Source organism: Larus michahellis, chromosome 10 (genome assembly GCF_964199755.1).
Source record: "Larus michahellis chromosome 10, bLarMic1.1, whole genome shotgun sequence".
NCBI classification, from domain to species: Eukaryota; Metazoa; Chordata; class Aves; order Charadriiformes; family Laridae; genus Larus; species Larus michahellis.
In genome coordinates, this window is record NC_133905.1 from 10641638 (window position 1) to 10667410 (window position 25773).

The following is a 25773-nucleotide window of genomic DNA, read 5'->3' on the forward strand; positions in this document are numbered from 1 at the left end:
ACAACTGGGAGATTTGGTCCAAATTTGTGTTTCTGCTCCAACCCTAGTCCTGCATATGGCCACACCTGGAGATTTGGTCATATGAACCTGGCGAGATTTCCAAAAACAGGCTGGACAAGCTGCCTCGAACAAACCTCAGGTGTGTCCCGTTTCTGAAGCTACCTTAACCTTGGGGTAAGCAGCACAGTGAACAGGTGCTCTGCCATCAGACAATTAACAACTTCTTTCAGACAGCTAATTTCTAGCACTGCCCACATTAGCTTTTCCACATTCTATTCTATCAAGAGATTTTCCAATTTGTCTGGCAAAATAGTCACCTTCCCAAACAAATGCTACACAAAAATCTAATAGTCAGCACTCACTCTTAATTAGGAGCAAATTATTAATACCAGTTTTCTGCACCTAGACCAAGCACTTCATTTTTTCCCCCCTTCAGTAAAGTTTTCAAATTCAGGAGTTTCTGAACCAATTACTCCATAGCTGCAGTTCACAGGAGTATCTTTCACACAAACCTTTTTCCTTTTACAAACTCTGTTTATCACCCATGTAATGATAAACCCCGGTGCCTTGCACATGTCAGCTATCAGGAATTCATTATTTTGTCTGTGTTATGTTATACCAGTCGGGAGTTATCTTTGCAGCCCACAGGCCAGAATCAAAATCGAATGCGTCAGCTATTTAAAGAAAATATAGAAGCCCTCCTCCAGCAATTTAATTAACTTTCAGGGAGCACGGCTGGGTTTCAGTCCTGGAAACATTACTGGGGAAAATACGATCCAAGATTATCGGTCAGAAAATAAACTTTCTTTTTTAAAAGTTGCTTTCCTTATATAGTCCCTGTAGCTAATCTGATTTTAATAAACATTTTTCTAACAGTAGAAGGATAGCATCTAGGATATCTCGGTTGTAAACTGTCTCTTTCATCAAGCTACACAGAAAAATAAAACTATATACTATTGTACAGCATTTTTGAGGGCAGATGTTTAGTCTGTAAACTAAATACAACTAAATCATTTATTTCCCAAGGAGGCAAGACTTTATGTGTTACATATTTACATGATGAATAATTACCAGACTATTATATTGCTTGCCTGCCAAGACATTAGCTTTCTTTAAAATTTAAATAAAATTTCTAGAATAGAACATGGACTCTTTTCCCCCCCAAAACTGCGCCATGCCAGAAGCTGCAACTTGAGTCAAATTCTCTTTTTAAAACCCTTGCATAGAGTTTAAAACCAAAGATTTTTGTAAAACCAAGCTTGGAGCTTTTTCTGTTTTGTTTACAAATATGAGAGTGGAGGAGTACAATTAACTCATGCAGAGTTTCAAAACTACTATTAATGACTAATACTTTGCTTTGGGTTCTTATTACAGGAGCTGGAGGAAAACTGACGGAAATTCAGTTTAAACAGATGCAATCAACTGGAAACCATAGATGAGTACTGAAAAGTGAAGACAAAGCGTTACATCCCTCCTCTCGAGCAAAATGTGCCCAATCATCGGACAAGAAGGCAGAGGGACAGGGATCTCCAGCATCTCAGACTTGCTGGGAGCATCACAGCTGCAGGACTCTGGGAAGAACCGTGGCAGCCCTGACACTGTCCCATGGAAGGGGGAGAGGAACGGCTCACTGAGCAACCCTGCGACATGCTCTTCATCACACACAGGAGGGAATTATCTTGGCTAGGATCATCTGTTCGCTACACAGGAAAAGGAACCGGGCATGTGGTGAGCTACACCGATGTGCGTGTTTGCTGTCATCTTCCTTCATTGTTCCTCCCGCTGTCATTTCAGACCGCCTTTGAGCAACCCGAGCTGCCCCAACAGGCACACAGGCAGTGGACGTGCTGCAGGTGCAATTTTGAAGCACGTACTTAAGTTTTATCAAGATGTCTTAAAAGCCAGGGTCCTCTCAAAGTGGGGCTTGGGTAGTTTATGTCACAAAAAGCCTCTTCAAATGATAAGGCGCATACCCTTGTCCTAACAGCCCAGCCCAGGACCCCAGGTGCTGCTGCAAACCACCTGCAATGGCCAAACCCCAAAGACCCTGCTGTTTTCATGCTGTCAGTGCTATCAGACTGCAAATCCCCCTCTGGAGTGATCTTTCTGGTGTAGAAATCATAAGTTTTTACTTTCTCCAAGCGGCCCACACATCAGGTTTGCTCCCTGAAAATAAACAGATTTCAAAAGAATGCACTCAGCCCCTCAGCACGGGGTAGGGGAGGATGTTTCTCGGGAGATTGCTGCTCGCTGCCATCAAGACGTTATCTGAGAATTTGAGCAGTGGGCTGGGAGAAAGGTTACTGCAAAGCCACAGGAGTCTGGAGCGTTCGGACACTGGTACTGATCTGCCTGTTCCCAGCCGAAGTCAGTGGGAATACCGCACGGTGACCCCACTGCGGGACTTGTCCCCATGGAAAAGCTTCCTACGGGATGTGTGAAAAATCAGCCAGGCAGAGATCCCCAGTGTTGTCTGGACTGGCCCATTTTTCACTTCCAGAAAGCTAACCTCTAGGACTTCAGGCAATTCTTGTATTTACCCGCATTCATTCAGCACTAATCCTATATTTAAAAAAATTAAAATTAACCCGTGTGTTCTCATGTAAGCAGAAATGGTGCAAGAGCCACATTCCAGAAAGTGATTCAAAGCGGAATTGCCAAACTACATCAAACACGCCAAACCCAAGACACTGCAAACAGAGGCACTGCTGCAAGGAGGTGTTCTTTGGATCAGGGCTAGTTTGGCAGGGGAGACCAGTCCCACAGTATCTTTAAGATACGCCGGTAATTAAGCTAGTACTTTATCAGCAGTGGTCCAAACGACCACTTGTGATATGTAACATGAAATTCCTTCACTTCTGGTGCGCTTGCTGGGCCTGGGACAGCTGGCTGTGCTCATTTGCTGTGGAGGCACAACACATGTTTTGTTTAATCGAGGAAACAATTGCTGCAGCTATTTTCATGCAACTGTTCAAGGAAGAGCTGCACTTGGGAAATCAGTCTTGTACCACAGTGTTCTTCCCTCCAATTTTCTTTAAATACTTTGGAAGGTAACCACGGGCAATCCACTCCATGCAACCTGTCCACAGAGGCATGGAAAATAACCACAGACGCAGTTCTTGGGCATGTGAGGCAATACTTACAAACCTATTTATGGCAAATGATAAGGAGTCAGTGTGAAGTTTAAACCACATACGGGAGGCTTTCACCCCAGAGGCAGTTTTTTAACCTTAACCCCTTTTCTTGAGAACTTCGAGCACGTGCCACCAGTTGCTACAGCTTAACCAGTTACTTCTTGTCAAGTGAATGGAGGTTCCCTGGTTATCTGTGCCTAAACTCAGTTAAGTTTAGGGTGTCTTAGTGTGTCCCTGTGAGATCAGGCAACATGAGCGGTCTTTCTAGTGAAAAAAGCAGCACACTGCAGCTATAAGCAATATCCCGTGGGTCACAAAGCAGGTATACAGCATGAATAGGAACAGAAATTGTACAGCCGGCCCATCCAGTTCATCTTGGTCACAAGGACATCTTTTCCTCCTGGCAGGCGTGACAGCACGCCAACAAAAAGGAGGAGGCTGTGATGGACTTCACAGAGCATGTCCTTTAGTGGAGAAGGGACATTTGGAGAAGAAGGGGTCTCAGGCAGCAGCACTGGCACTTACTTGACAATGAAGGGAAAGCAGAGCATGTCACTGCCGCAGGCTTTGGCAGTTGGACGTGACTTGCTCCCTGCATTTGAGCAGACAGCTCTTTACTGTGCATTTCCAAAGTATGGCTCCTGAAAGCCACTGTAGCTAAAGCGTAAACACACCTCTCTTCCCATATGGAAACGCAGCAAGTAGTAAAATATTAACGTGACCAAAGCCAACCTTCTGAATTTCTATTTGCTTAGTGAGCTGTTGCTAATTGAAGGTCTTTTCCCCTGGCTCTAACAGGTCCCAGTGCGACCCCACCTCCTGCGGGGGGATTATTATAACCAGTGTGTGGTAAAAAGTGATTTCCATGGGTAAGCCCAGTCTGATGATGCAGGATCAGACAGCTAAAGCCCCAGCAATGGGGTCGCACACCAGCTACAACAACTGTGGGGTCAAGTGTGGGAAGGGGGGAGGCCCCCAGGGCAGCTGCAGAAGAAAGCAGCTCATTGATGTCCAGCACCGGCAGCTGACAGGCTCTGTGTTCCTCCAAACGTGCTGCCACTGTACGGGCAGGGCTGGGGGCAAAGTCACCCCACTAGACCCAAGCCACAGTGCACGGCATTTCTGGTAGGAAAGAGTGGGAGCTTTCTCCCCATCCCACTTTGGCGTTAGGGGAGGGGAGCAAAGCAGGATGGCCTGGAAAAAAAAAACAAAACAAAACAAAAAACCCAAACCTGTTTTGACTCAGAGCCTGCTCACAAAAGGCATTACTCACCCTGCAGACTCAGATTTTATCCAGCCCAGCAGCACATATCACTTTCTTCAGCCACTGCTTGTGGCTGGACTTTACCCCCATTTCTGATTGTTTGCAATACAATGCCAACCCAGAAAAACACATCCATCAAGTGCAGGAGTATTAGAAAGGAAAAATGTTATTACCTGGAATAGTCCCCTTTAGCTTCCTACAATTGAAAAACAGTGACAGAATTAAAACATGAGCTCTTCAAAAGTCCTCGATTTTCCCAGCATTGTTCACTTCCCCACTCCCGCAGCTCCATGGCCAGATCCTGACCCCAGCTACCCTCCCTGCAAAGTATGGAGGCTGCCTGCACGTATTCAAGAACGGAACCCGGCCCTTTACACTTCCAGCTGTAGATTATCCACCTACACCATAAATAAAACAGCTTCCAGAATGGGGATGAATTTCACGTTGCAAATCAAATGTCACTTTTACTGCACAAGAAGCGAAATACAATTCTCTCTCTGGCCAACCACATCCAGCTAAAGGTCGGCTTTACAAACAGGTCAGCACTTGAGAGGAATTGTGCTCGCTCGAGATGAAAACTGTTCAGGCAGATCAAGCCACTGCAGCTTTGCTGTAGCACTTTGTCACTGAGAAACTGTCACTGGGAAAGACCCCCCCCTCAACATTTTAAAGGTAGACTTTTATTTCATGCAAAGTGATAAACAACCAGAGTTTAAGTCTGAGTACAACAAATCTCGATTACGAGAAGGAAAACCTGACATATTTCATCATAAGAGAGGTATCAAAAACATACGTTCTGAAAGACTCACAGGCATAATATAGCAACTTTTGCTACAGTATTATACTCTTTTCTTCCCAAATCTCCAGAACATATTTAAATTAGAGTAAGTGATAAATTGGACAGAAAGCTGCCAAGGACTTCCCTTGATGAGTTTTTCCTCTTTCAACTTAAAACTCCCCAAATAGACATTTCTCTCACTTGCCTACAAGGAAAAACAGCTCCCAACTTTTTTAGACATCCCCCTCCCCTCAAGTACAGAGACTATAAACAACGCTGCGTGGTTTTGTCTTCATAAAGGGAAGGAAAAAAAAAAACCCAGAAAGGCAGCGGGGAGCTGAGCTAAAACAAGTCCACGTTGTCAGAAAACCGACCAAATCCCAGGAGGAAGAGCCGCTTACCTGCAAAATGAGGGCTGCCAACTTGAAGACGGTCTCACTCTCCACTTCAATCTGCCCCTGTCGCAGGGAAAGAGCAGGACATGAAGCCTGTGTGTCTCTGTGTGTGTGTGTGTCCCGCACAGCCCCGGCCCGACGGGGGGCTCCGGGGGCCGCTCTCGGCACTGCGGGAAAGGCAGTGCCACCCCCAGTCCCCTCCCCGCATCCCCTTGGCAGCCACCCCCCTTTTGTCAGCATATACACAAACACAGCGGGACATCCCCTTTCTCCTCCCCCCAAGCCCTCCCCCTTTTTCTCCCCCTCGCGTGTTTTCTTTACAAATCTTTCTTTTATTGCGTTTTGCTGGACGCTGGTTTGCGTTACCGCGCCTGGCTGCGCACGCCTGGTCAGGGACCTGATCCCGCACACTGCAAAAAACCCCTGGCACACTGGCCATTGAAGCAGGGCAGCAGGGTTGAACCAGAGGTATTTTTATGGCTTGAAGCACCTCCTCAGGGCAGGGACCGCAGTTCTTTGTTGGGATGGTGGTATGCACACCCCTGATGCTAGATAAGCGATATTTATTAATCCCAAGAACAGCAGAACTAAGCTTCCTTTGCCCCACACAATCTGGATCTCAGAGCCTCCGGGTTCTTTGCAAGTGAAGTGTAGTACAATGTTGACGAAAAACTGCATGGATCCCCATGCTGTAAATCTCCTGTGTTGACCCCACTCCAAAACCAGTCCTGTCCTGACAGCGCTACGCGCTTGGTGACAGTTGATAAATGCCAAAACCATCAAAACTACACAAGGATTCTTTTTTTTCCCCCCTGCTTGGAGGCTTAAGTAGAGTCTTTCAAAGTTAGTTTCTTACAAGCAAAACCCCTGGTCTTGGTTCTATACTGGGACTAACAGTAGCACTGGAAGAGTAAAGGAGATGCACTTACAGTTGGACTCTTGGATTATCAAAGCTACTGCACCTACTGCAGTATATCATCGAATTGTTAGGGTTGGAAGGGACCTTAAAGATCATCTAAGTTCCAAACCCCCTGCCCTGGGCAGGGACACCTCCCACTAGATCAGGTTGCTCAGAGCCCCATCCAGCCTGGCCTTAAAAACTTACAGGGATGGGGCTTCCACCGCCTCTCTGGGCAACCTGTTCCAGTGTCTCACCACCCTCATGGTGAAGAACTTCTTCCTAACGTCCAGTCTGAATCATCCTGTCTCTAGTTTTAATCCATTCCCTCTAGTCCTACCATTCCCTGACATCCTAAAGAGTCCCTCACCAACTTCCTTGTTGATCTTATCGATCTTCTGCAAGTGAAGATAGCAGACGCCATGCCAGTCTCCCACCACCAAGATCCCAACACATCCTTTGTCCCCAGAATGAATGAGGGGACAGAGCAGACCAAAAGCTGAAATAGTGCCAAAACCAGGGTAGCAGGAAGATCTACAGAATTACATACAGATACAGGGACATGACATCTCAAAAATATATAGGGCACATCTGGAGCTGAGCTAATTTACCACAGCTGCAGGTCTGGCCCACAGAGACTAAATTCAAAGGTGAACAAACAAATAATTCAATTTTCATGGAAGGGAAGTTGTTTTTTGCCAGCTTTGTCATCAATAAAACATTCCAGCAGCAGCGCTCCCCCGGGCTGCTCTGCAATGGCAGACTACAAGGAATTTCCCCTTCCCAACAGGTGTGGCAACAGCTATGCAGAAGTAGCCTCCAAAGCATTCCCAGACATATTTTATTAGAAGAAGAGGAGGGGCACATCACAAATTAGGAGAAAAAAAAAAAAGCGCTACAAATTCATCCTTCCTTCAGTTCTCTTTCATGTTGATGCTTAAGAGAAGAGGTAAGGATTGCAGCCCAGACACTCTTCACGTAGGTGCAATTTTAAGGCAGTTTGTTACTTCCAGGTCTGTATCAGGTTAGTCTTTGTCATGCACATATGAGCTGCCCTTTTTTAGCTGAAATTGCATCTGCTCAAACAGCCTCTGAGGCCAACTGTGGGGCAGTGGAAGGATTACGGGAGATCAGGTCATCCCAGCCCCGTGCTCTGCTGCACCGGCATGAGAAAATGCCATCGCAGGGAACCTCCGCTCAGCAGGAAAGACGGGCTCTAGCTCAGCAAAGCTGTCCCTGCACCACAAAATCAGGGAAAACAGGGCCAGAAGGACCTTAAAAACTCATCAAGACCATCTCCCTGCCCCAAGGCAGAATCAGCTACATGCGGCTGGTCACCTCTTACACATACAAGAAACTCATCGAGATTTAAATACCTAAATGTAATTCTCACATCAAAGGCCCTCTTTGTTACTGGCTCCAAGGAAAACTGTGTTTTACCAAAACTGCAGCAGCGAGTCTCTGCTGACCCATAGCAATAGCTGCTGCTGGCCTTACAGGGGTGTTTGGGGCCTAATAACCCAGCACCTCTTCACTTTCATCTTCAAAGCACCTCACCACCATTAACTAATTAGCAATAGTAATTACGAGGCTGCTTTTCTATGATTATTTACGTGGTCCTAAATACAAGCGTTCAAGAAATGCTGGTCACTTTACTAGGCTGCTATGGCATTGCCACAAATGTTAAAAGCGATCCCACAAACCACTTAATTTAGGGTTTCAGGAGACCAGAGAGGCTGAAGGACTACTGCCTTCTTCAGGTGATGAAGTTTCAGTCCTTGCTTTCATGGCATGGGTTTTGCTGTGATGATGTCCTCGGTTTTGAACACGTTTGCTTAGAAGCTGTGTTGAGGAGCAAACAGGCAAGAAGGTCCTCCCTAACCCGACCTCTCTCAAACAGGACACTGAAGGCATCTTGACCTTCAAAGGGGACAAACAGGACATCCCAGATGCAGGGCTGCTGCCATGGCTCTCCAGCTGTTGCAATCCTCAGAACAGGGTAGACCAGTCCTAATTATTACCACGTGTCACCATACAATAACAGTGGCAGGAGACTGGGGCGGCTCTAAAGGAGGCTCTGCACCAAAAAAACCCACCCCAAAGAGCAATCAGGAGAACCCCTAGCCTTTAATGAGGCCAAATGAAAGAGAAACGAGAAGAAAACAGATGCAGGGAGGCAAAGGGACTGCCCTGAGGTTACACAGTAGCTGAGTAACAGAATGAGGATTTGAAGAAAGGTATCCCAAAGCCCAGCTCAGCCTTTATCTAACAGACTAATGCCATATATAAGTGACGCTCTCTTGGACAATTCCCCTCTGAGCCTGGAATTATTTTCCATCATAATATACAATTATTCGCCATCTGGTTCCCCAATTGGCCATTGCTATAATGTAATCCAGCCCTGCCCTGGCTGTCAAGGAGTTTGGACAGCCCTTGGCTTGACACAAATCCATATAGCAATACGTGTCACTCAGGGGCGCAGGACCATGACTATTCCCCACTCCCTCATTGATTTTATAACCATCCTCCAGCCCCAAGGCCAGTAGATGGGGGTCTCTTTTCACATGCCTTTAACAGCAAGGTCAGATTTCAAAAATAGATGGGGGAAAACGGCTGTAAGAAGGTTCATTTTCAATGCCTGTAATTGCCAGCCCAATTTTAGCTGAGACTTCAGTGAGCAAGGGTGGGGGGGGAGGGGCAGGCCTAGAAGCCAGGGCAGTGACTGCTCTCGTGGCCACGTGTTGAAGATGAAGATGGAAGGTTTTCCTAGATTTATCCCAAGTGGCAAGAAGGTCACTAGCACGAGGTTAAGTAGATGGATGTAATTCAGATAATGGAATCTGAGACTTCTAGGTTTTAGATGCAAATAAGTTTAAACAGACTAGCGGGTGCAGCTCCAGGGGGGAATGAAACTGATATTCTTCAATTAGAGTTTGCACTGGGACCAATCATTTTAACCAACAAGACAGATTCAGCCTCTTATGTAGCTCTCCAAAAGGCTACTGGCTTATCTAAACACTGCATTTGGTCCAGCAGATTCAGGTGGTGGCTTTTGTTGTCCTGACAAACATCAGAATAATAAAAGGTTGTAGCAGATGTCCAAACCGGGTGGCAATTGCCATAGAGCAGGAATAGGTCACTATCTCTATGGCTAGTAAAGGACAACTTCTGCCTTCAGTGCCCATGGGCAGAATTTAGCCCCCAATTCAGATAGGAGCTCGAGTCTTTTGCTGCACAGACATAGACTTATGAATGTGATAAAAATCACAAGCTTGGTCATGAATAGAGCAGTGAACCCTCATTAGACACAGCAAAAACACTAGAATTTACTGTCACAGAGATACAAGTCTGAAATCCTGATGAAAACAGAGATCAAGAGTGACGATAGTCAGATGAGCATTAACTGTGCTAAGCAAATCTTTAGACTGTAAACTTAGATTAAAGCAGATTAAAAAAAAGCAAGCAACACACAGGAACTGTCATCTTTAACTCTTCAGAGCCAGAGCAAGAAATGAAAACTGATACAGTTCGTTCAACGCACACATAACCTCCAGAGGCTAAAGACTAACAAAAACATTTCACGTGGAGATCTGAGAATTAAGATACCAACACACCTCTTCCCTCAAACCAACCCCTTTAAAAATTTATATTAACCAAAGATGCCCCCAAATATACACACACTATGATTGAATAGCCTGCAGACAGCCACAATATTGTACATAATTACTTGCGATGACTGAAAGGTGTTTAAAAAAAGCTGAGAGAAAGAAGGGTGCAATTAGGCAGAGGGAAAGGAAGGATCCAAATGCGTACAACACGATGTTCAAACCGAGGGAGGCAATTAGCTGGGTGTGGACGCAGCACGAGTGAAGAAAGCGATGCCTGTGCCTGTGCCCTTACCCAGCACCGCTGTGACTTCCCACAAGAGATCCATCACCCCTGCTGATGTGTCCCGACAGCCAGAGGATGCAAAAGCAGGTCTCTGCAGCGCAGAAAGCTTAGCAGCTTTTCAGCCTTGGAGGTTTTTTTTGGGGGAGCAGAGGCTGCACAAAGGTGGCCTGAGCTCCTGGGATGGGCTGGGGAGGGGAGGGGTTGTTGGCCACAACTTGTTACACGACACAGGCTGAGCAGCGCGGGAGGAACTAGGTCAGGCAATTCAACAGCTTGCTCTGTCGGCATGGCTGCGCTGGGTAATTATACTAAGGAGGCAAACAATGGCAGCAAACGAATAACCCTCCAACTTTAAAGTGCCCGTACCGGTTACCGGCATTCACACCTACGTCTTAATCCCTGTGGTGTCACCTGCTGTTCATGCTGCCCTGGCGATACACCAGACACCCCATCCCATTCCCTGCTACATCGGGAACTCCAAACTTTATTGAGCATCTCAACTGGGACCAATTTCCCAAAGACAGAAACACCAGGCTGAGAAAAAGCACAGCAAAGCAAGTATCCGCCTGCAGTGCATTAGGCGGGGGAAAATAAGGCACTAAACTAGCAGGAGATGCAGAATACGAGCTCTTGTAAGAGCAAATTAAAGGCTGGCCCTTCTGACCTTCCTCAAAAGGGCACTTCAGATTTGCACTCATGCTGCGTCTACCCCATGGGGAGCACAGCCTGGATGGCTCAGGAGGCCTCACAGCATGTAGATGGTCCATGACATCTTTCATTTCATCCACTAAGCCCCACAGCCCTTCCTACCGACATGAGAGCGCCTGACCTGAGGCCAAACACAGCTCAGTGCCTATGCACTGGACACCATGGTTCTCTCCTGGCTGCTTCCCACCTCAGCAGCTCAGGCCAGCCCAGCCAAAAGAAAAGCTGGTAGTGCCTCACGGTGAACAAAACCTTCAGGTTTCTCTGTTAAGCCCTTTATTTTGCTGTCTCTGCCACCCACCCTCACCCATCGCCTTTACTCGCATTTTGTGCTTCAGCCAACACTTAGATGAAACTCCAGGGACAGCAGGAGCTACTGAGACTTGTCTACACTGTTGTGTGTAACAGGAGCACATTTAGTTCTGCTCTTCTTGCATTAATATAAGACTAACAGCAGAGAATGGGGGAAGAACATAAAGGACTTCCCTGTTTGCAAGGCAGGGTATATGGCAAGCGTCACTAGACCCAACATATAATCACAGCCTTTCGCTTTCCTACCGCAGCACCACGGTGAGATACCCAACACATACCAACAACAGAACTAGCTGAGCTGTCGCAGCATCCTGTGGTCAGGAGATCAAAGGTGCAAACCTCTCCATTGCAATTAACACTTGTAGTTAGACCCAGGAGGAGATGACTGCGTCAAAAGATGCAAGGTAGGAAACTGGCTGCAAACCAATTAAACCTCCTATGCAATGGGCCAGCCCAGCTAGGACGCAACCTACACCTCCCCTGGCAAGGGCCTCAACAGGTCCCTGGGGCACCATCAGCCTTTACAGCAGGCAGCCTTGGACCAGACTCAACTGCTCTCAGAGGTGCTCTGTAGAGTCCCTTGACTATACCCACACCATGGCCAAGTCCATCCCCAAGCCACCAGCACAGCCCCATGCGAACAGGGCGGCCCCACGGAGATCTGCCAGCTTACATCAGCATGGGGGTCCTACCTCCTCCTCCTGGCACATTTTGCTCACAGGCATAACCATGCTCCATCCTTCTCATCTGCTGACATGATGCTGGGGGATTTGGGCCAGGGAGGTGGCTGCCAGCACCCATGGAAGACAGCAGCCCTGAAGGTGCAGAAGGCCAGCTGGTCCTCCTGATCCTAGTCCTGGGTTTTGCACGTGCTGTCTTCGGAAGCAGAACAGCAAAGACAGGCAACGGCTAGAGCACAGTTTAACAACCTTGGCTAGGATCAGACTACACAGTGTTACAAGGCTACATGGGAACGCTCCCCTTTCCCTAGAGATGGGGGAGAATTAGGAAATATCTGTCATAAAACTTTCGAGAGCTCTCTGATATATGACCGCTTTGCTCTGCACAAGCTGGAAGCCAGCCAGGCTTTATGCTCACACCAGGGGTCTGTTTCAACAGCTCTTCTTGGTAAGCACTGGTCTTCAGGCTGCCAAGTGCTCGCAAGCATTGCCGTTCATGAAGCTATCATGGTCACAGACTCCTCCGAAAACTTCCATTTCCTTTAACATTGTTCTTTTTCTAAAGCAATTCTTGCCAAGTCCTTGAAACAAATGGGAAATTAAATAAATAACACCACCACCCCCCTGACACCCAAATATAGAGAGAACAAGGGGAACACTGCCAACTTGACCAAGATCTTAGTTTACAGAACATATTTTAAGGACTGGCAAAGAGTCAACCGTATGGCTGCAGAGCTATATGGAGGTTAGCTCTAATGCATAATAAACTTGACAGTGCTTCACTAGCCAAGCAGGGTGTTATTTTTCCAAACTTGGCTGTTTTGAAGAAGAAAAGACTAATTTATCTTTCCAAATTTATCATCAACATGTGTGTGACCAGTTCCGACCCACCTCCTTAAAAGTATCCCAACTATGGTCATGGGCTGTGAAATAACACACTGAACATGTTACAAAGCTCCCCTGTGCAAACACATCAATTCTGAGATACGCATTTCACCTGAAACTAAGTGCTAGGTTTCCACTATTTTAAATTCCAGCTGTACAGTAGATTTTAGAGATGGCTATAAATCTAAACCCAGCTTCTTACATTCAGTGACAGCAAAGAAAGCTTTTAAATTGAAGTTGTCACCAGTGAAAGTTTTCAGGCAGCAGTTCTCAAAGCCTTGAAAAGAGAGGCACGTAAGAAGACAGAGCCCAGACATACAAAAAGCCTCCTTCCAACCATTGCATTCTCCCAAAATACATGTAGATAAACAAACTTAAAACCAAGTCAACTAGGAAGCCCTTCCACAGACCTGGAGATCTAAGTTTTACCAGCTCCTACCTCCTGCTCGGTGGCCCAAGCTGTTCCCGGCAGTGGATGTGGCTTCTCCAAGCTCCAGCCCAAAGAGCACGGATGCTGGAGAGCAGGCGCCAGGCAGCTGGCTGGACCACACAGGACTGAGAGGGCCTGGGGACTGCAGCATCAGACCGGGGAGAGGGGGGGAAGATGGGCAGCTCAACATGAAAGGAGGATATGGTGAGAGCACTGGCAGCATTTGTGGTATCGGCTGAAGGCCAAGGTTTGTGCATGCACCATCAGCGAGGAAACACCGGGTGCTCTTACGAGCGTAACAGCAAATGTTGCATTATATGCAAGAAGACAGGGGGAGGGCAAGCAAATGCTCAATGGGTCACATTGGCAAATCCAACACAGAAGGTTTATTCCCCAGGCCTGTAAAGCCGTGTTACGTTACACACTGCAGAAGGAAGAGGCCGGTGCTGATGCGGTGGTGGGTTAAGATGGGGATAAGATGGGGTGCAGTGGACAGAAGCAGCCATGGATGCCTTGTGCTCAGTGCACAGTGACTCTTTGCTCTGGGTGCAGAACTGTAATGCTGCTAAAACATGATTCGCAAAAGTAAAAATAAGGTCTCAGCCCTCTTGTGCTTTGGGCAAAGGGGAATCCCCCCCAGCTCCCCAGCTGCTCGCGGGGGATGAGGGCAAGGCAGAGCGGGGGACTGCACCGAGAACAACACAGGTCATAGAGGATGCACAAACCTGGCGTGTGGCAGCAAAGGTCCCGGAGGCACAAAGGAGCTTTGACTGTATAGAAGAGCACGGAGGTGGGGGAGTGGGTGGGGAGTAGAAAGAAATACATTTTTGGCAGCAGAGATTTTATTGTCTGTTCACCCCTCCCTTGCCAAAATGTCTACAGAAATTGCAAAATGCACAAGCCCCAGATTCCCCCAACTCTTGGCAGAAGAAAGTGGTGCCCGATTTGCAGAAAGGAGCAGAGAGATTTGCAGGAAGGAATGTGGAGTTGAAAGGTGAGGAAGGGCAGGGCAGCTGTGTGCTACAGAGCACAAGCCACACTTGCTGTTTTCAGAACTTTTATGCAGGTTTTTATTCCATTATTTATTATTCAGAAGCCATACTTTGTAATATATTATAGAATTAATAATTAATATATTTAATATGTTATATTATTTATTCTGAATTTTTATTCAGTTGGGAGCAAAAACCTCTCTGGAGTCATTTGGGACAAGACGGCCAACACACTCTGCCCAGCAGCTCCATCCTAAACCCAGAGATGACGGACTTCACTAGGGAGGTACCGTTCTCTGAATAGATACAGCCATTTCCAGGATTTCACACACAGGATTGCCCGCAGATCTCTCAAAGATTACTGTAAATACATTTATGATGCATCCCCTGAACCTGGTAAGCCACAGATAAATCCCCTCCAGAGGAGGGACTGGCACGAAGCTTTGCCAACGCGCCGGCTGTATTTGCCCAAGCCTTCGGCTGGCCCTTGTGGTGCATCCCTACATGCTGGCAGGAGCATAGACACGCAGCATCTTCTATGCAGGGCAACATCACCCACTCACCCTCTGCTCAGGAAAGCATCATTTTCCTTTAAAGCGCAGGTACCTACACACTGCTGTGCTGTCAACACGTGCCAGTGCTCAGGAACGTCAAAAGAACACAAACACAAACTCCTTCAAGCATCAGGTCTCTGCACCACCCCAGGATTTGTGCTTTTCACACACTGTGTCCCCTATGGGGAGCAAGGTACCATGAAAACTTTGGAAACAGCTTTGTGAAAGCAAAAAAACACAACTGGCTTTTAAGCAATCTTATCCAGGCAGGTCTTCTCACACCCCAGGTATTGCAGCATTTATCCTCTGAGCCACATTCCCAAGCCCACACAGAGCAGAAGCTTCACGTGAAGATCCAGGTTAGGATACGGCCCCACTGTAGGGCATCCTCCAGCACACCCTGTGCATTGAGGAGCATCCCCAAGCTCTGGGCTGGGGGTAGGTTGCTGCTTTCTGAGGCACTGGCATTTCCTCACTCCACGAATGCAGCAAGGGAAAAAAAAAAAGAAAAATAAAGAAAAACTAAGCTGAGGCAGGTTTAACCTCCTGGAGCTGGACTAACAACTGAGAAATGCCAGGGAACATTCCTCGCTGTCATCAGTGAGCATCAGCCACTTTGCTTCACCGGAGCTGGGGATCTGCTGGTATTCACTTCACACACTACTTGAAACCTAACGACTGACCATAAGTTTACCAAGTAGGGTAATTTATTTTTTAAAAGACTTAATTTGAAGGTTAAAAGCCACTGGACCAAAGTCACCTTGAAAGTAAATAACCTGGCTTCTGCTGAAGCCGGGCTGTGGAGCCACCCAAGCACAGAAAGCGCTGCAGGCAGAGCGTCAGCTCTCACCTTTCCTTACGTGTTGCCCGCAGAGATCCTGCTCTCAGGAGGAAGCAATGCTCCTGTCCCTCCGCTGCCCACAGAAACTGCACATGACAAAAAAAACCCTCTCTGCTCCTGGCAGTTCTGCTTGCAGGAACGGGGAAGCCGGCACTTTGAGTTGGTGCTAATTAGATCACACACCTTGCAAGCCATGGGGGGGGATGGAAATATGAACCAGCCTTTGTTCAAACCTCTCCCAGCTCCCAAAGCCCTGAACTCAACTAGATGATGGACAGTCTGCTTATTGCAGCACTCCGTGCATCACCAGCGCTTCTCGTGCTATCAGCACTTCATGTCAGTAATATGAAGTTATGCTGCTTGGATAATAATATTTATCCAGGCCAGCAGTGACTCCTTATTGGTTTGATGACATGTGTGTCTATGATCAGTGAGGGAGGGTTTTTTATGCTTCTCTCTTTGCTTTCTCTTATGCTTTATGCATATACATAAACACATATACTTGCACCAATGTTTTGATGTTGACAGCATTTGTTTCAATAGCAGTGGCATTTTTCACATTCCATCTAAAACCAGACCCATTTTCCAATTCCAAAATTATTTGCGCTTTGTTTAAAGCACTCCATTTTTCCCTGAAAGGATGACAAGTTGCCAAGACCCTTCATTTCAAATGGCAGATGTGCCAAATGGAGATTTGCTTTTTATTAATCTTAACCAGCGAGGCCCCAAGTTCTTCAAACATCTTTAAAACTTTATCATGCTGTAAAAAGGCCCCAATTTCCTCTACTCTTCCAGAAAGCAATTCCTGTACAAAGCGCAGTCACAACTTTGCCATTAACCACTTTCACATCAGGTTTCTGATCCCACCATAAAATAACAAATACTGGATACCGAATAAGAATCTCTGAAATATGAAGCATACTAAAGGTAAAAACTTTTTTTTACTACACTGAGCGCCACCACCAGCTAATGATACAGGATTGTTTTCCAAGAAAAGGTTGTAAGAACCAAGTGACCCCTTTAGACTGATTGAACCTCAAGTTAAAAAAAAAAAAAAGCCAGAGGCCTGAGTTTGACATTAACCGGAAAATCCCAGAAACATCAGGTATTGCTAAAGAGAAGTTCATTGAACTGCAGCTGCTAATAGGGCATGACAAAGGTGGCTGCCACACCACCCTTTCTTCAGTCCAAGATGAATCTGTAGCAGATCAACCTTATTTATTTATTTAAGGTTTTGGCTACCATATCATGAAGTAACTTTTAAAGGTATGTTCTACCAATTCACACGTTTCAAGAAAACAGTGGAAGCTTCTTAGGCAGAGAGTAAATATTAAAAGTATTTTAATAACTTGTTTTGATTACTACTTCATAGCGTTTATTACTTTACTACTACACTGCATTAAGGCAGGAAATCAGGGAACAAGGAACCAAGTCCACAGCGTAGGACTTTCCTCAGAAAGCTTTTGTTCTTGAGACAAGTTTGACTTGGAATCAGTAAGAAGTTGCTTGCCTTAAGTGTTTACTATGCAGTGTATAGAAGGATACGCCACTGAGACAGAGCCTACCTGTGAAGTTACAACCCAAATTTCAAACAACTTAAAAGCTTTTGAGTACTTAAGACTTATTCTAGTGCAGTGAGCACGCAGCGGGGCTGCAAAAACAGGACAAAGAAACCATCATCATCCTTATCCATTTGCTTGGAGCATCAGCATTTAAGTGAAGGAGGAGAGAAAGCACGTTGAGTTTTTAATACTTCAATAAGATCTAAAAATTAGACACAGCCCCTAGTGAGTTCGCAGGGCTGTGTAGGTGGCAGAGGAGCAATACATGGGAGAGGCACAATAAGGAGCTCCAAAGGAACGCTGGGGCTTACCTGGTGCACACAGGACTTGGCATTCAGAAAGAACAGCTCGACTGTAGTTTTGTCTTTGAGAAAGGAAATGCTTTCAATGTAGAATCTGAAAATTAAAAAAAAAAACACAACCAAACCCAAACAGTTACTTTCTTGAATAGGTGTCATCTTCCTCCCAAATCATTTTATTTCCTCAATGTTTTGTTCTCTAGTAATAAAATAGCACAGAGGAACTATGAGCTACTGCACTTAATTTCCTGCCCATTAGGAGGGCCAACAGCACAGCCGACAGCACACAAGGAATAGCAAACTCCTTGCTCACTAGATCGTAGATATCTGATGACTTTTCATCTCACTCGAAAACCCTGTCGAACGCTAAAGCAGCAAAGCCCATCCCTCCTATGCAGATAGAACACAGTGGAAAAGGTGACTCCAAACAGCGTCTTGCAGGTCGGAACGCTGGCCCAGCGCTAATGATCATCCTAATGATGATGAGAGGCCTAGAACAAATGGTTTACATGGAAGGGCTGCAAGCTGGCTCAGCCTTGCAGGCACCACTCTATGGAGCTTTCTCTGCCTTCCTCCCCAGCCTCTTCTTCCCCGAGTGCATCACAGAGGCACCACCAACAAAAGCAATCCCATTACTGGTTACTCTGGCCCAGCTAAGGCCAGCAGATGGGTCCCAGTTTGTTATAGAACTACACCAAACATCACATATGCTGCTGTCACTCTGAAAAATCGCACACAACCCATTCGTGCGCTTCTGACTCACTCGGGGCATCAAACCAAACAGCGCCAAGATGCATTAAATGGTGCGGAGAAAACACATCTATAATTTGAGGAGCGTAGAACTACCAAGTCAGTTTAAAAAGAGACAAATTTGTGTGAAGGTGGTCCTGTCAATCCTCCTTTAGCTGGATCTGAAAGCAGGATACCTGTGCTCCAGCTCCTTACGGAGCATGAATGTGTTGGGTCCAGACTCTCCTACCTGATGCTAGACAGCAGGTACGGTTTTTTTCCCAGCCAAGAAAAGACTTGGGCCACCACCACCACTGCCCCAGCAGTGCAGGCCACACCGGGGCTTCTCAGTATCTCGCCTTTGCTAGCAGTAGGGTTGGATGGCCAACACAGGGCACGCAGCCCACTATGTTTATCAGAACCAGGCCAATCCCTCCCACAGTCCCATGGTGCTCCTAAGGCTCCTCACAGCCTCAAGCTCCAGCCACTGATCTCTTGGTGAAGATGATTTGCAAGACACTGGAAGGAGTCCCCAGGAGCAGCACGGAGCGCATGGCAGGAAGCAGTAAAGCTAGCACCTGCCGCACGTGTTAGGAACGTACGCAGTATTTAGGTTGTGACTTGAGACAAGCAACACATTAAACAGTAATTGTTTTAATATTTCACATTCCTACAGCATGTTCCATCAAATTAATTTTAAAGTACTCCCCAGAACGCCTCTGCAGGATAAGGAGATAATTTACCCACGTTACAGGCACGCAGCCTGTCCAAGGGTCAGACCCAACCCCAGCAGCCTGCCCCAGACATTTGAAAGGCTATTTCACATTTCCATGAGTCACCTTTCACCGAGAACTGTAGGAACCACAGGTATTTCCACCCTCTCTTGATCACACCCGATATAATTTACTTTTTTTTTTTCCCCAACAGCTTTGCTAAACTTCACTTTAAGTATACTTGAGTGTTTCTCTCCAAAAATGCAGAGCACCAGAGGGCAGGAGCCTCACTCTTCATCCTTTCCCAACCTGCTGCCAGACCAGCCCTTCACAGCATAGACCTTCCTCAGCCTGCTGAAGCCTTCCTCCGCCTGCTGAAGCCTTCCTCCCTCCGCTGTACCAAAACGGTGATTTTTCCTCAACTAATGACCTCATTTGCACTTGCAGTTTCTTTCAACTAAGAGCCAGACGTGGCTGACATCCTCACAAGCAGGATAATACCTCCAGCTCTGCAGAGAGGTAGCCCCAGTCACTGGTGGTACAGAGTACGGATTTAGGGAGAGGGCACTGGGGAGGTGCTGCCCCTGCCCCAGCCAGGGGTGCGTGCTCTATTTCTTCCGTGGTACAAGCTGTACGCCTTTATCACCACAGTACAGATGGGGAACACTGGACCACAGAGATAAGGATGCTCAGGGGATGGCAGACATGTTAGGGAACACCATAAAGTACATATTCTGCTTTTATTTCTGATGCTGTCAGCATCTTTGAAACTAGAAAAACACTTTTGTTAAGTCCTAAATCTGCATGTCCTATGTCTATAAATCCTAAACCAGCTACATGTACTATATGAAAACTCACCTGACTGGCTTGATTTTATGCCAGCTGAAGAAAAATAATTAAAGCCTGAAAGGATTTATCGTGTGTGTCCTTACTGAACGACAAAAGCTCAGGGCTGGGGAGCTGTGAACAAAAGGAGGGTCATAACAGGTATCTGGAGATGCCCCCATTTCCAGTATTGCTACTGGAAACTGTCTGGCACAGCGCTGAAAGATACTGAGAACTGATGCTGTTGCACGTTTGCCACTTGCTATGAGAAGAGCGGCTCAGTGCCCTGCCTCCTTATACTTGCCCAGCCCCTCCATGCCACTTGCCCCACGCCCAACTACGCTTTTCCGTTCAACCCACAGGCACACACAGCTACAGCTCTGTATTTGTCTGCTCTCAAGGGAGTTTAATTAAGGAATAGGCTATGACAAGGCAAATGTGTTCACACAAGATAAGTGTCTGAACAAACCACCCAAGGCATAGGCCGTGGCAAGGCCACCAAGGCATAGGAGCAAAGGCCTGGGGTCGCTTACTTATCCAAAAAGTTGTAACCAAGTAGAGTGCTGCAGGTTTTGAGGTGGCTTTTCTGTTGGAATAGTTATTTTCTACAGATCAGACGGTTTCTGTATTGCTAGTTATTTCTGTATCCTGCTCCACACTCACTGCCCACCTCCTTGGCTCCTAATTGCTTGGTTTGGATCTCATGACCCTGGAGTAGTCAGGCTTAAAAACAGCTTCTAGAAGTTGATCTTTCCAAGCCCACTCCTCACACATGAGCTCTTGCCCAGGTCTCTGAACAGCCTGTCCTGTAGAGGACCATCTTGCAACAGAGAGGGCCAAAGTGACCATCACGAGCCAACAGCATTAATCCCAACCAAAGAAATGCTCAAGGCATATGATCACCTTCACAGCTTTCTTGGGCACTCATAGATTTTTAGCCTCCCAGATCCTCATCAAAAACAGTGAATATATTGAAGAGCCCATCATCCCTCTTAAAATGGATTTTTTCGCAGCTCTGAACTCCATCACAAATAAGCACATATTCAACAAAAACAAAGTGCCACTTGTTTGAATGGTTCCCTCAATGACCAGGGTGCAGAGGACGTGGCAAGATGATGGTGCCAACCGACCCAACTACACCAGAGGCTCTGCCTTGGAAGCACTTCAAATAATTAAGCACACAAGGCATAAATTGACTGAGATATGAAGAGCGAATGAGGTCAGTTTGCTCTCGTTCTTCTCATAGACTGCAAGGAAAACAAAAACTCCAACAATATTAAGAATATGATGCTTAGTCTTTTCTGCCAGCACAGCTCTGTCTCGTAGGACATGGTTTTTTTCAGGCCCTTAACCAGCAGAGCTTTGCCAGCAAAAGCCCTAAAGTAATGCAATTACATTGGCCAAAATCATCACTTTGCCAGGGATTTTATTCTCTCCTGGGGACTGGCTTAAGCTGTGTGAGCAAAGAAGCCATCAGCAATCCCTTTCAAGTACAGACAACCCTTAAATAAACATAAGACGAAAAAGTACAATTGCTTAAACAAACCGTATTAAAATTTAGCACTATTAAAGACAAAGCAGGCAAAGGAGATCTTTAAAATATGGAGTTTTAAAGAAAAAAAACCCAAACCACAAATTAGGAACAATGTCCTAGTAACAGTTTAAAAAGTAGCAGGTTCCAAACGACTTTTTTTTGGTAGTTAGATACAAAAGAGAGCAGCACTTATCCAGCACCTAATCTCCTTCTAAAAATAATACATCGCTTTGACATTTATTTCCTTTATCAAATCGGTAATCAGTTCTTTTAAACAAAAACCTCTGGTGATAAACAAACCCAAGTGGCAATGTTTTCTTTGTGGAAACAATTACTCACCTAACGGCAAAGTACAAAGTTGCCGGGCCCGGTTTCTTGGGCAAGTCATGGTCCAGGACTCGGTGATCCAGCTGCAGCCAGACGCTCTGACCTCTGTGGAAACAGGTTGGGGAGGTGGTTAAAAACCGGGATGGGAAATACAGAAACAGGCTCTTTTCAGTGCTTGTGTTCACACCAAGTGTTACTTTAAAAAGTGCCAGATTCAGCTCTGAGGCAGGCAAACATCTCAACCAATTATTTCCTTTTTTCTTAACTCTGAGATTTTGATGCAATTCACTTTTGGACATTAGGGAACACTTTGCAATTACATTTTCAGCTGCAGCACAAAAGTCACAGCACACAGAAAAAATAAATATTGAAATACTCTCCTTTGCTAAAAATGGGGATGCTTCCATTGACTTCTCACGGCTAGCCGGGGGTGGCGGGGGGGGATCTGATCAGCAGCAGAGGCTGGATGTTTGCCTGCAGCAGAGGTGTTCTGCACCGTCCCCAGTCCCAGCAAGACATAAATCCCTGTTTCAGGGCAGAGATGTACCACTGGCACACTCATTTAATGAGGCAGGTGTCTAAAACACAGTTCTCTCTGCAGCAGCTTCTCCGACTGAAATGTGAAGGAAGCCAGAAATAAAACTAAAACCCTCCAAACCCCAATAACCTCCCTAAGGGCCCTGGGGCCGAGGGGGAGAGCAGGAACCTGTGGCTGCCCTGAAAGGCTGGGGCATGGGTGCCCTCCAGAGGCCACAGACTCCCTCTGAGCACCCAGCCCAGCCCTGTACACCCAACGCACAGCCTCTGGATCCCCACTGGCATTTCTGGGGATGCCAACAGCTTTTAGGTAATCCCCTGGCAGCACTTTAAAGCTCATCGTGAGGGAGCGCCAGCAACCAAAAACCTCCAGAAGAATTTCATGGCAGCTCTTCTGGTCTTCTGGGGGGGGGTGTGTGTATGGAAATAAGCCAAGTACAAACAGCATCCTTAAGGGATTTACAGAAGAGCTGAAAGAAAGTATTTTCCAGCACTTGAAAGGAGAAGGATGTGGCAAAAATATTATAGGGAGAGCCCAAGATGAGAGTGGCTGGTAAAAATAACACACCCCTGCGGTCAGGGCCCCAGAGCGAGTGGCTCCGACCAGCTCCATAAACACCAGCCCTTTCCCTGGGGCCAGTCCTGCACCTGCAGATAGGAATTGCCTCGGCCGGGGCCCCAAACACGGCTCCGATGTGGTTTGTAGGAGAATGCTTCCATCCAGGACACCGTAAAAAGCAGTAACAGAGAGCAGCAGGGACCATTATTATTCCCATTAGACAAGAAGAGGTTTATTTAGGGGATCCATTAATGCACAACTTCACCTCCCCACTGCCCTGGCTCCAGCTCTTTGGGGAGCTGAAGGTGACACTTCTGGAGACGCTGGTCCTGCCTGCGGGCTTCAGTCCTGCACCCAGCTGGCGTGGGGAAGCATTTCAGTGCAATGCTGCCAGATGAGTCTAAAACACCAGCTTAGATTTCAATTAACCCAGATGACTCCGGGTTAATGCCACGGAAGCAGGTTTCCCGTGGCACTCCGGAGCCTGGCCACGGCATCTCATCCAGCCTGGCGGCAGCTGCTGGCAGAAGGTGGCAGGGAAGGGGCATTGGCAGTGACATGCTACATCCAACATCGGCACACACTTGCATTAGTCCAGCTGCCGGGAAGGGAGGGTTGTGCATTTTGAGCATTTGCTGCTTTTGCAGCTCTTTCTGGTAGTCTGCAGAACAGCTTGGGTATCTAAAAGCAATAGGGAAACTAGAGAGAAAGCTGTTTACGAGAAGGACTAACTTCATATTTCACTGCTGTTAGGGAAGTTTGGGTTTAAAAGACTCAATAATACATTTGAGATTAAAGTGCAAAGCAATAGGAGCAATTCATTTTGAAAATAAACGCAAGAGCTTTTTGTTGCTACTAAAAGCACAGAGTAGGAAAGCTGAGGGTGTTCACGTGGGAAATTATTGCTGAATCAATATTTTCCACCTTGTGAGACAAACATGAGAAGTGAAAGCATCAGGAATGTATTTTACAAGTATTCTCTGGTTCGTGCCCAGAAGATATTTTCCAAATATTTTCTGTTTTGTGCCTTCCCCTTTCCTCAGCTAAGCAGCACAAGCACAAGGTAGGAATTCTTTCTTCTTCAAATGAAAGTCATTTTTCCATCACATTGAGCAGGGATAAGGTTTCACATCGCAATAATCACACAGCTGTTCAAAATAAATGAACATACTTACGTATCATCTATAAACGTTATCCCAAAATACTCCTTTTCTTTCAGGTTGAAGTGTGAGGCCACCAGATCCAGTAACTCCCGAGACAAAAGTTTGGGCTATTGAAAGAATGAAAATTATTTAATGCATTTCAGTCCAGGTTTTTCCATATATAATAAAAATTTTCACTGCAAATACTGACAGTTAAGCACACACAGCCAAGTTAAACCCCTGTTGTACAACTCAATACAGAAGTGGCTCCATCAGACTTGGGGCAGTCGGATACGATGTCTCTGTGGAGCCGCAGGGCATGTGGAGCACAGAGAGGCAATTATGTACTTAACCCACCACATCAAGCTCAAACACACGGACCAACCGCTGCTTTCCTCTTTCTGGGGAGAAATGTGGAAGCTCAGGCTTTCCTGCACTTACAGCAGGAGGGATTTTTCAACAAAGAAAATATTACGTACTGGAAGATCTCATGCTTTGGGTTCTGTTATGGGAAGAAAACACGTCCCAAAAAATACAGACTTTTCTTCCCTTCTAAATTACAAAAAGCACCACCAAGAGGTGTGCATTTAATATACTTTATGAATTTTGGGAAAAACAGATGAAAAGCTGAATGCAGAACTGATGGCAGATATTCTGCCCACTGTGCACCAATGTCCAAAGGAAACCCTCCCGCTAATTCAGGTCTGAGGAGGGACGTGCGTGCCTGAACTCATACCCATTTCTTCCACTTTTATGAGTTGCTCCAGTAAGAGATACAACTTTTCTTCAAACGTTGCTTATGCGTCAGCCCACGGCAATAGCACCGCCAAAGAAAATAGGCAGAGAGATCTGGCACCGTGCAACCAGTACCCAAAAAAAGCGGGGTCTTTACCTGAACCAGCAGCTCCAAGTTCCTGTCATCGAGGAGGTGCACCTGGCAGTGCCGGCCCTCTGTCATCTGCAAAGACAGCAACACAGCCCCTGAGGGACAGCAGGACCTTTCCTGGCTTGCACTTGCCCACCTGCGGCTCAGGGGAAGGACAGTGCGTAGCACACGTTTAATCTGCACTGATAAGGGAATCAGCTCCGTCCTTCTCCAAGGACTCTGTCTGGGGAGCTGCCTCAGCACTCTCCGCTCCCATCACCTTCAAGCCAGAATGAAGGGTGCTTCGCAGTGCTCAGGATCAGGTAGAAGTGACATAAGTGCTGTGAGAATTTAATTTGAGGATGAAGCAGCCTGTTTAGTACCATAGCCACTTCAGCAACGGCCTTTTGCTCCGGCGAGGAGCAGAGATGACCGGGGACCCATGAAACCCCCATCTATCCAGCCCTCCCTCGGGATGATGCCCAGATTGGTCTGTTGACAGAGAACCTGGTCTCCAGTCAGGATGGAGTCTCTACCAGCCCATTAATGCTCTCCTTTGAATAACTTCTCACAATCATTACAAATCATTGCCTCCATAGGATTCTCATATAAGTGGTTGCACATGCCAAGACAGGTGCTTGAAGTGAAGGATTAAGAACAGGATGAGCTTTGCAACCTTTGACATTGTATCTGGACCGCTTACTTCGTATCACATTTATCTCTTAGAAACAACGCATCGTTCTCTCTTTAAGAGGACAGCAATTCAGAAATAGCTGCACATTAGGCCCTTTTAATATCTGCCCTTTGAAATCTAATGCATTTCCATGAAAGATTTTACATTATTTAAAATTTGTTCTAATTATGGACCTCTTGCTGTCTTTGTCGAGAACCAGCTTCGTAGCACTCTCTGGGCGAGAGCTGG

The 25773-nt window shown here is 46.5% G+C and overlaps 1 protein-coding gene across 4 annotated transcripts in view; it reads right to left on the reverse strand.

Moving 5' to 3' along the window:
- FRMD4B (FERM domain containing 4B) overlaps nucleotides 1-25773 on the reverse strand; it is a 144364-nt gene that overhangs the window by 38284 nt on the left and 80307 nt on the right. For 3 of the 4 annotated variants that reach the window (XM_074602806.1, XM_074602807.1, XM_074602804.1), the window contains exons 2-7: nucleotides 24879-24944; nucleotides 24020-24114; nucleotides 21761-21853; nucleotides 17633-17717; nucleotides 5578-5634; nucleotides 4572-4594 (exon numbers count right to left, since the gene is read on the reverse strand). In XM_074602806.1, the coding sequence (XP_074458907.1) occupies nucleotides 4572-4594; nucleotides 5578-5634; nucleotides 17633-17717; nucleotides 21761-21853; nucleotides 24020-24114; nucleotides 24879-24944 (419 nt within the window). Of the gene's footprint in view, nucleotides 1-4571; nucleotides 4595-5577; nucleotides 5635-17632; nucleotides 17718-21760; nucleotides 21854-24019; nucleotides 24115-24878; nucleotides 24945-25773 lie in introns of those variants that run through there. The other variant, XM_074602808.1, reaches the window with a different exon arrangement.